Consider the following 11281-nt stretch of genomic DNA (forward strand, 5'->3'; position numbering starts at 1 on the left):
CCCCCTCCCCGTGGGAAGAGGGTTCTATGTTCTGGGAGTCGGCTCCCCTCTCAAAGACGACCCTGCGGGGGTTCCATGTGGATGAGCTGGAAAGGTCTGAGCCCCTGGAGGCTGTAAGCCTGCTCTTGGAGTTCAGGCTTTGATGGCATCGGCATGGGGAGGGTTCAGAGGGGAGGCCTTTGGCCTGAAGCTCTCCTCCCTAAGGCACCTCCTCCATCCTTCCAAAGGAGGGGGGTCTGGGAACCCTCACAGCTGGGATGCAATTGTGCCTGTGCCCAAACCCGACGAATAGTCAAAGGTTCGAGGCCAGAAAACCCTCAGGCAGCTGACTTGAGTGGAAAATCTGTGGAAAGACAGCAAATTCTCCCGCCAACCAACCAAGCCCACAGCCTCCCTACCCCCTCATCCACCCGACCCTCCCTAAGTCCAGTAACACTCAGTCTAGTGACCACCTAGCCTTTATAAGTGGCAAACTATATTTGAGACTGAGCTTTGCACCTGTGATGGCCGAGTTTCCCGGGGTTAATTTGAAAGCACAGTGCTAGTCCTTGCAGTTTCAGCTGCCCTAATCCAGGGAAAGGCTACCAGGCTATTTTGGAGAGAAGGGCACACTTTAGGAATGCATCAGGTAAGACAATATGCAGTTACGGCTGCAGGGTGGCATTCCATAGAGGCCAGAGGGACTTCACCGCCCTAATCTGTGTTCTGACTTCAGCCGCATGTGTCACAACCCTTTATGGGACCATCACATAATTTAGGGTCACCAGTGACAGTAGTAGCCCCTCCTCATTTGCAGTTTCGCTTTCCCTAGTTTCAGTTACCTCCAGTCAACCACAGTCTGAACATATTAAATGAAAATTTCCAGAAATAAACAATTCATAAGTTTTAAATTGCACGCCATTCTGCGTAGCGTAATGAAATCTCGCAGTGTCTTGATCCATCTTGTCAGGGATAGGAATCATCCCTTTGTTCAGCATATCCACGCTGTACATGCTCCCTGCCCATTACTCACTTAGTAGCCATCTCGGTTATCAGATCGACTGCCTCAGTATCGCAGTGCTTGAGTTCAAGTTCCCCTATGTTACTTAATGGCCCCAAAGTGCAAGAGTAGTGATGCTGGCAATTCAGATACACCAAAGAGAAACTGTAAGTGAAAAGGTGAAAGTTCTTGAATTAATAGGAAAGAAAAAAATTGTTTGCTGAGGTTGCTAAGATCTTACTGTAAAGGAATCTTCTATCCGTGAAATTGTGAAGAAGGAAAAAGAAATTTGTGCTAGTTTTGCTGTCTCACCTTAAACTGCAAAAATTATGGCCACAGCGCATGACAAGCTTAATTAAGATAGAAAAAGCATTAAATTTGTAGGTGGAAGACAGAACAGAAAATGGGTTGTGATTGATGCAACCTGTTGCACTAGAAAGCATGGAGCCTATACAATGATTTCAGCAAGGGATCCCCTGAAATGAGTGACACCATGCCATTTACTACAAGTAAGGGATGGTTGCACAGATTCAGGAATAGGTTGGACTGAAAAATAATAAAATTACTGGAGAAGCTGTGTCTGCCAATAAAACAGCCGCTGCCACATTTCTGGCAGAGTTGAAGAAGTTGCTTAGGTTCAGTAACTATCTGTGGTTTCAGGCATCCCCTGGGGGCTTGGGAACACATCCTCCACGGACAAGGGGGGACTACTGTACTGAAAGCTTTCTTAGCACAAGAGGTTGAGATCACAAGGCTCACTGCCTGACCAAATGGCCTGCTTCAGGAACTTGCAACCTGTGGCCGGGCCGGGGCCATGCCTGCTGCAGTCCCAGGCCTTGACGGCCGTCCCAAGGTGAACCTGCTACAAGTAAGGGATGGCTGCACAGATTCAGGAGTAGGTTGGACTGAAAAATAATAAAATTACTGGAGAGGCTGCGTCTGCCAATAAAACAGCTGCTGCCACATTTCCGGCAGAGTTGAAGAAGTTGCTTAGGTTCAGTAACTATCTGTGGTTTCAGGCATCCACTGGGGGTTTGGGAACACATCCTCCACGGACAAGGGGGGACTACTGTACTGAAAGCTTTCTTAGCACAAGAGGTTGAGATCACAAGGCTCACTGCCTGACCAAATGGCCTGCTTCAGGAACTTGCAACCTGTGGCCGGGCCGGGGCCATGCCTGCTGCAGTCCCAGGCCTTGACGGCCGTCCCAAGGTGAACCTGGCCCCACAGCCAGCCATAGGCACCAACAATTGGTCATTATTTTGGTTCACAGCAATGTCATGATGAAAAAGAAACTCATGGAACTGAAGTGCTTGTATTCGGGGATGCTTCATTTCAAAGTCACTCTTTTATGAGTCTATTTATGGGCCACCTTTTGTGTTGTGCACAATCTGGGTTTCCAAGGAGGATCAAAAAGCAACCGGACTCTGACTCATCACCACGAGGTAAAATTCGCCTCGGAATATTTGAAGCTAACTGAAAACATATTTGACATGAAAAAACACACACCAAAAAGCTACAGTACCACCACCCAATCCTTCAGTTCACTTGCCATGACTCTACCTTTGGCCTTCCCCTTAATCGAAGGGGGGCTGGCAGGCTTTGGAGAAGACAGGGCCGGGTTCAGATTCACAGCTTAGTAACAATGTGATTTCTCTGAGCCTTCGTTTCTGCATCTGGTGATAAAAATATTTACCTTGAAAGATTATAATGAGGCTCCGCAGTAACCAACATAAAGCGCTTAGCACAGAACCTGGTGCGCAGCAGGCTCTCAGATGTGTTTGATAGAGAGAGGTCGTGCACCGCGAAACACACAGCCACACCAGCACATGCACATCATCATCATAAAGTTTCCAATCCCCAAAGAAAAAAAGACATTCCAACTTTGAACTAGTATGATATGCTCATACGACAGCTTGTTTTTGGTTCCCGGCACATGAGTTTAGAGTCTGCCCACACTGCGGAGTCAGGAGAGCATGGGACCCTCGAGTCCTGTTTAGGCCTGGGCAGATCACAGAGCTTCGATGTGGAGAGGTCAGGCTGGTGTGGATAGTGACTGGTAGACCAGGTGGTCGAAAGCACCTCGCAAAGAAAGGGTTAAGCCTTTCCCTGCTGATAGCTCTCGCAGACATGGTGAACGTTCCTAAAACCCGCCGAACTTTCTGTAAGAAGTGCGGCAAGCATCAACCCCACAAAGTAACACAGTACAAGAAGGGCAAGGATTCTCTGTATGCACAGGGAAAGCGGCGTTATGACAGGAAGCAAAGTGGCTATGGTGGGCAGACTAAGCCGATTTTCCGAAAAAAGGCTAAAACTACAAAGAAGATTGTGCTGAGGCTTGAATGCGTTGAGCCTAACTGCAGATCTAAGAGAATGCTGGCTATTAAGAGATGCAAGCATTTTGAATTGGGAGGAGATAAGAAGAGAAAGGGTCAAGCGATCCAGTTCTAAGCTTCAGATTTTGTTTGATTATATGACAATAAAATCATGGTATGTTCAAAAAAAAAAAGAAAGGGTCAAGAGGGAAAAGTATATGCCCATCTGGTGTGGCTCGGTGGTTGAGCGTCAACCTATGCACCAGGAGGCCACAGTTCAATTCCCAGTCAGGGCACATGCCTGGCTTGTGGGCTCCATCCTCAGTGTGGGGCGTGCAGGAGGCAACAGATCGATGATTCTCTCTCATCATTAATGTTTCTATCTCTCCCTCTCCCTTCCTTTCTGAAATCAATAAAACATCATTAAAAACAAAAACAAAAAACAGTCTCTTTAAAAAAAAGGGGGGGGGGAGTATATACCAAAGCCAGAGAGTATGCAGGGGTGGGGACTAGACTGTTGGCTGGGGATGGGGACCAGGACAGGGCTGCATTGCCAGGTGGGAGGCTGGGCTCCCTTCTCAGTACCTTGTGCGCTTACATTTTTTGTTGTTGTTGTTAATCCTCACCCAAGGGTATTTTTTCCATTGATTTTTTTTTTTAGAGAGAGTGTAAGAGAGGGAGGGAGGGAGAAGGGAGAGAGAGAAAAACATCAATTGATTGCCTCCCACATGCACCAGGACCGGGGCCGGGATCAAACCTGCAGCCCAGGTATGTGCCCTTGACCGGTAATTGAACCTGTGACCCTTTGGTGTGCGGGCCAATGCTCTAACCACTGGGCACACCGGCCAAGACCGTGCACGTACATATTTAAAGACTTCCTTGAGTTGAAGGCTCAAAGTCCTACCCGCTCAGGACCAGGCAGTGTGCAGGAGTGAACGAAGCAGCTGTGTGTAAGCCGTGGGGTGCGGTTGGGGTGCTTGTGGCTAAGTGCAGAGCTCGTACCCCTTCCCAAGGGGCAGCTGCTGCCCAGTCCCAGCCAGTGTTTGTTTTGTGAGAACCAGCGCAAATGTGGTAGATCCGACTTTTCAGGAAATGTCTCCAATCTGGGATTTAATGTAAAATCACTCGATTTTTAAGTGTTGGCAACACATTGAAAATTTCTTAAAATGCTGCGAAGGCCAAACAAAAGAAACCCAACGGCTGTCAGTGGGTAACCTGTGCCCCCAGGAGTCACAGTAACACAATAAAAGGCCGGCCAGCTGGGCAGCAGCATTGCCACGAGCTCCCCGCAGTGGCGGTGCCTGGGCCCGACCTGCCGGCCATGTGCCCTGGGCGGCTGTGCCTCGTCGGGCTTTGGGAAACCAAGGGACACGACTACAGCATGTCAGAGCCAGGCCCACGCGCATGTTTCTTATTATACTCTTGATGTAAGAGGTGTTGATGGACAGTCTGGCCAAAAGGCAAGGCGTCTCTCTTTCCTCTTATCTTTCCTCTTCTTCCTTGGCTAGTGTCTGCCAAGGGCACACGGCTTCCCTCTGCTGCCCACAGCTCGTCTCGCTCCCTCTTTTTGAAAAGCACTGCTCGTGGAGCTGTGGAGTCAGCCCAGGGTGCCCACTCCCACCCGACCTCCCAGATTGCTCTTTCTGAGAGAACCCTGCAGGCAGTCTCAGTCCCCCAGGAAAAATCTTAGAGATCATCTAGGCCAGTGTCCCGCCCCAGGAGCTGGGGACCCAGCGGCCAGAGGAGCCAAGGGAGGAGCCTGGGGCCACGGAGCGCATGGGAGGCCCATGGTGGGAACGCCTGTCACTCAGGCCTCACGGGAGAATCCTCCGCCCTTATTTTGAGCATCTGGTGACTTTGCTGTGTAACAAGTCACCAAATATTATGGAACGTGAGGCAGGGCAGCTGGTGATGGGATCTGAAACAACGGAACCTGTCATTCCTCATCAGAAAAACAAGTCCTGACAAAAGCCTGCCATGGGGACCCCACTTGGGCTGCCTTCACCGCTCCTGGCGCGGCCTCCTCCGAGCGACTTGGGGTGGTTTTAATTTAAGGAAATTGTCGGAAAAATCCCAGGGCAGACACCAGGAGGCTCTAAAGATCGGGTCTTAGTATCACCGCTCTCCTTTCCTTCCTTCTTTTTCTTTAACGGACGGTCCACAGCCTGCTTTCACACCACCTTAAAGGCCATTGTGGCCAAGGTGGGCGTGAGTCAGTAAAGGAAGGCTGCATCTGAGCAGGAGGCGGATCCCTGGTGCCTCTGAGCTGTAGGCAGGGCCAACTCTCAGGTGATGTGAGAGTCTTCCCTCTGCGGCACACTCGGGCCTGCCCCTCGGCAGCTCAGAACCCACCGTGCCCCCCTTTTTCCGAGGACGTCCTCGAGCCTGACCGGTTTGGGAAGAAGTATGAACTCTGGCTTTGCACGCCACTGAGGAGGCAAGTTCTGAGCGAGAGAGAGGCAAAGGGCATCCCCTAAAGCCAGACAGGAGGTGTTTAGGGAGTGCACACCTGGTGGGGGTACGGGTGGTGCAGTGAGGGTGTGCGGGGTTGGGGGGCTTGGCCTGTATGTCTGATTTGAGTGACAGAGGCCTACCTCCTGGTCAGAAGGGAACTATGCTATTGGGAAGCTGCAGAGATTCTGGATTTGGGTTTTCTTCATAAGATTCAACTTTTGGGAATTCAAGTTTTGGTAAAGGCCTAAGATATTTCATTGAAATCACCATTTTTTCCAAACATTAAGATTGTGACCTATAGTGTGGGCACAACCAGCATTTCTTTTCTAAAAAAATGGAATAGATTAGAATAGAAAATAGCAGCAGGCATTGTGCGTGGGAAAAGTGCGTATTACTTTGTGAAACTTTCATCTGACACACACACTTGTGATTCCGATCCCCCCCTTAGCGTTTAAGAGCTTCAACCCTGGTGGCAGGTGCCTGGGTTTGAACCACACACACTTCAGCCACTTCCTAGCTGTGCGACTTGGAGTCCCTTCTCTGCACTTTGCTGCCTCCTCTGAAAAACGGGGACGGTCTTTCACCTACCTCATCAGGTTGTGAGGATTGGCTACAGTAAAAATACATAACAACATACTTGGAAGATGTGGCGTGAGCTGAGGCTATGTTCGTGTTAGCGATGAGTTTTATATAGTGTTTCCGGGAGCCACACCAAAGGGTTTGAAAGCTGCTGACCCAGAAAATGCCAAACCCTGACAACGCTGCCTCCACCCAGGGCCTGACCCCGGCTGGTATCTAACTCCCAGAGAGCCCCCTACCCTCTCTGGCCAGGGCCCTGCTGGGAACAGGCCAGCCTTCCTGGCCTTCTCTCCCTCCCAACAGCAGTTTCTCACCACCCCATGCTGGGCCCCAATGGGTGGTGTTTAGCAAAGCCCCAGAGCAAAGAGGGAGCAGGGCCCTGAGGGACTGGGGGAGGCCCTTGACCCCAGGGGGACCTACCAAGCTCACATGGCTGGTGGCATTAATGGCACCGTCATAAAAACAAATTTAGTTCCAGGAGCTCCTGCTGGGGCTGAGTACCCTGCCCCCCCACTGCACCCCCACCAAACCCCCTCTCCTTCCTCTCCCACCCCCTCCTCCCACTCAGCAGACTTCAGGCTCCCAAAAGGCTTAATGAACTACAGCTTTCGTCTGTTTGGAGCATTTAGTCATGACAGAAAGAATTACCCTTTTTGCCAGGAGAGGAAGAAACGCTTTAGTTATCAGCCGGCTGGCGGGGGGCCAGCAGCCTCTGGAACAGGGTGTGGGGATTAGGATGCCAGAGGTAGACATGCCACTCCAGCCGTCCCTCGGGGCCAGTTCCCCAAACCCGGCCCGCAGGAAGGGAGTGGCCCTGCTTCTCGCCCTCCTTTCCGGCCAAGGTGCACAAGGCAGGGGCGGTGAGGCCAGGCTTGTGTAGCTCAGCACCATGAAGGCTGGGACCGGAGGCCGCCGGGTTAGCTTATGGGGATCCATGGAAAAGGACGGTGATAAAGTGAATGGCTCTTCATGGAACACCTCTCCGTGCCCCCGCGATGTGTGGAGAGGCCATCCGTAGAGTCCTTACTGTCAGGCAGGGTGTGCCGGCCTCTCTGACCAGGTGGGGGTGTGGGATGGGGACCCTGGCGCCTGGGGTTCAACCCTCTTGGAGTCCTCATGCTGCCATGGCTGCTGGCCATTCCCACTGTCCTGGACATGGTCCCCTGAGGAAGATGGGAGGGACACATGAGAGCCATGTCCATTCAGAACTGTTCTTTCCAAGCTGTTCTCATGTCCTGCTGATGCTCCAGAGACCCGGGGATGTCCATGAATGTCTTCTTGGTCATCTTTCCAGGCCTCAGGCCCGAGACTCAGGAACAGGGACAGCACTGGGGTCCCACAGCTCAAGCTGTCTCAGCCAGCTTGACGCCAGCAGAGCGATCACACAACCAGGGAGGGTGGCCGCTGGCCTAGCAGTAGTGGGTACAGCCAGAGATCCTAATCTCAGCATTTTCTCTGTCCCAAGAGCATGATGGCCAGTGTCCAGCACACAGTAGGGCCTCAATAACATGTTGTTTTGAACTATTTCTAGTGCTGGCACCAGGTTTCTGAGTGACCTCTGACAAGTCGTTTCCCTCTCTGTAAAGCAGGGAGGATGATACTGGAACCCTGAAGGCTGTATTAAGGATGGAATAACACGGTGGATGCTCACTACGGGAGCACTAGAGGCAACAGCTTCACATCAAGGCTTCGCAGCGGGGCCCAGACACTGCCATGGCAGTGGCCAAAGGGAGTTTTGTTTACACAGGTTGTATCTATCAGCACTTACCCTATTAGAAAGAAAAACTGAAAAGTTGAATACTCATTTTAAAAGGATGAAACACACCATTGGATATTAACATAACATATTTTTATGAAAAATTATATTTTCCAATACAGTTAGGGAGAAGAGTGGTATTAATTTATAATGTTGCAAATCTCTTCAATGCGAGGCTTATTAGAATCCAGTTGGAATCTGATTAGCTTCTGCATTCAATCTGTTGTGGTACATTGTTTTGGTTGGCGTGGATGAAGAAAATCCAGCCTCACTCAGCAGCAGTGTAGCTGGAGAAGGGAGGGATGCTCTAATCGCCTTTTCAGGTACTTGGGGGTATTCTTCTTCGATACTACACCCACACTTGACAAATGATAGCTTCTTTTTAAAAAAAGTATATGATTTTGTTTATTTTTTTAGAGAGAGAGGGAGAGGGATAGAGAGATAGAAACATCAATGAGAGAGAAACATCAATTGGCTGCCTTTTGCACATCCCCTACTAGGGATCAAGCCCACAACCCAGGCATGTGCTTGGACCAGGAACTACATTGGTGACCTCTTGGTTCATGGGTCGACGCTTTCAACCCCCAAGTCACACCGACCGGGCAAATGATAGCTTCTTAAAGGCTAGCTGTGATGTGGAATCTGAAGCCGTATCAATAAACTTCATACTCAGTTACATGAAAATCCACTGGTCTGTCTTAAACTTTGAATGGACGTTTTACCTATGCATGATTCTGTAATATCTTGTATTTGGTCATTTGGTTTACTCAGTTATGCAGATCCTCCAAATGTTGACACTTTCCACTAGACGTTATCAAAAACACATTTGTTAACTTCATCACTCATCCTAACAAAAATCTTCAAAGTATTGGGAAACCGTCAGCTTCACAGTGATAGATACAAGTTTTCCAAAACTCTTAATATTTGCTCAAAAGCTTGCATTTTATCACTGGCAATAAAGACCATCCGTTGTTTTCTGTGATGTGGCAGACTGACTGTGTTCACTTTTGAGCCAAAGTCTGCCAAATACCCAAGTTTAAATGACCATGGTTTTCCTGTCATCCATTCTTTTAAGTAAAAAGGCGTCTTATGAAACAGTGGCCAATTCAACTTGCAACTCGATCTCCCTGGTGCTTCTCCCACGATAACTATCGCGCTTCGGTATGCAGGCCAAGTGCTCTATGTGTGCTTCCCATTTCATCACACAGAATATTAAGAAGTGTAACCAAGGGCTGAAATTTGATAAATTAATTTGTACGGCCCATCAAGGATATTCTTAAGTGAAACTAGCTCCCCCCCCTCCGCCCCCCCGAGTGCATGGTGGTGAAGAATGCCATGATGACTAGCTCGTTTGCTGCCTCTTGTCCCCACTCCATTTCAGATAAGATCCTGGTTCACTGCGTCATGGGCCGCAGCCGCTCGGCGACCCTGGTCCTGGCCTACCTGATGATCCACAGGAACATGACCCTGGTGGACGCCATTCAACAAGTGGCCAAGAACCGCTGCGTCCTCCCCAACTGGGGCTTTCTGAAGCAGCTCCGGGAACTGGACAAGGAGCTGGTGCAGCAGAGGCAGCAGGCCCAGCACAGCGACGACGGCGACAAGGCCAGTGAGAAGGAGCTGTAGGGCCCCCCTTGGGAAGGGAGAGAGAAGGCTGATAGGGCTCTGGTCCGTGACTCCGTTTGTTCTGGAGAAGGGACCGTGAAACCAAAGCTTGACTTCTTCCAAGTCATCTGAACCTTCCCGGTGCATGCGATGAACAGGGAGGATGCAGAGCTGCCTCCCGGACTCCAGTATTTGGCTTCCCAGAGGAACGGGGCCGACAGGCCTCCCAGCAGAATTGGTTACAGATGGACACACCGTTCTGCATAAAGGCGCCTGTATTTTTTATTTATTTTTTGTAAGATGGGAGAAGAAAAGGACTTAAAAATGTGTAGGCATTGTGCTGTGATTAAATGTTTGGCTTGGTCTGAAAGTCACATTCTTAAAAAATAATTTTAAAATAGAAATATATTTTCTAACCACAGAACGTGCCCGGGAGTGAGTCCCCTTCTGAGGTGTCTGTATGTCCTTACTGCCTCCCGCATCCTCTTCTCCACGGGATCCCTAGACTCAGGTCCCCTAGAGATGCTGCCGCTCACTTGGTGGGGGTTTAGGGGAGGGGATCCTGAGCCCCTGTACAGAGGCCCTGCTTTGGGCTCCCCCACCTTCCTCAGGGAGCCAGGGCTCTTCAAATGTTTAGCCAGAGCTGCCACTACCCAGAAAAATTCAATAAACTGTGGTAAATTTGCACAAGAGTTTGACTTTACAATTTTGGAAAAGAGGGAGGAGACACTCTTAGGGAACAAGAAATCAAGGAAGCCCCTTTCATTTTTAAAAAAAATATATTTTATTGATTTTTTCTCAAGGAAGCCCCTTTCATTTTTTTAAAAAATATAATTTATTGATTTTTTACAGAGAGGGAGAGTTAGAAATATCGATGAGAGAGAAAAACATCGATTCAGCTGCCTCCTGCACACTCCCTACTGGGGATGTGCCCGCAACCAAGGTACATGGCCTTGACTGGAATCGAACCTGGGACCCTTCAGTCCGCAGGCCGATGCTCTATCCACTGAGCCAAACCAGTTAGGGCAAGCCCCTTTCATTTTGATTTTTGTTCAGTCACACCAGGAAGTATTTGCAAATGTGTTTGCTCTGGAATGGGAGCACAGGCATGAAGGTTCAGGTGGTGAGTTCCCTTCCTGGAGGGTTAAGCCAGTCACCATCACTCTCAGATTTTCATTCTGGAGAAGAGAACAGCAGCAGGCACCCAGCAGGTAGAGATGGCATCTGGAACCAGGCACCATAAACCAGACAGAACCCAAAGAGAGAGATGGAAGCCCAGCTGCCTAGAGAGAGCCGAGTGTGATAAAGGCCGTGGGGGAAATGTGAAAAGGGGCCCAGTTCTCCAATCTGGTTGTGGTTTTCAGCAGAATGAAAGAGGAAGTTCTTGATGGAGGAAGGACAATGTGCAAAGCTACCCAAGGGTAACCCTGTGAGCTCTGGCGAGCTGCCCTGCTTTGTACCAGAGGGAAGGACTTGTGGCCTGGGCTCGGTGGCTGGTTAGCCTTCCTGGAACTGCCCAGGGTCTGCTCTGGTTGCGTGACGTTGGCCTAAGACAGTGGTCGGCAAACTCATTAGCCAACAGAGCCAAATATC

General features: G+C 49.9%; 2 protein-coding genes across 2 annotated transcripts in view; both read left to right on the forward strand.

Moving 5' to 3' along the window:
* Positions 1-10265, forward strand: part of DUPD1 (dual specificity phosphatase and pro isomerase domain containing 1) — a 34888-nt gene extending 24623 nt beyond the window's left edge. The window contains exon 4 of the mRNA XM_014538356.1: positions 9464-10265. Coding sequence (XP_014393842.1) covers positions 9464-9709 — 246 coding nt within the window. The 3' untranslated portion in view covers positions 9710-10265. The remainder of the gene's footprint in view (positions 1-9463) is intronic.
* LOC102247052 (60S ribosomal protein L36a) lies at positions 3088-3488 on the forward strand. Its single transcript, XM_005864651.2, has one exon. The coding sequence runs from the start codon at positions 3110-3112 to the stop codon at positions 3428-3430; it is 321 nt and encodes a 106-aa protein (XP_005864713.1). The 5' UTR covers positions 3088-3109; the 3' UTR covers positions 3431-3488.
* Positions 10266-11281: the final 1016 nt, after the last annotated feature.

Source organism: Myotis brandtii, unplaced genomic scaffold (genome assembly GCF_000412655.1).
Source record: "Myotis brandtii unplaced genomic scaffold, ASM41265v1 scaffold190, whole genome shotgun sequence".
Classification (NCBI taxonomy): Eukaryota; Metazoa; Chordata; class Mammalia; order Chiroptera; family Vespertilionidae; genus Myotis; species Myotis brandtii.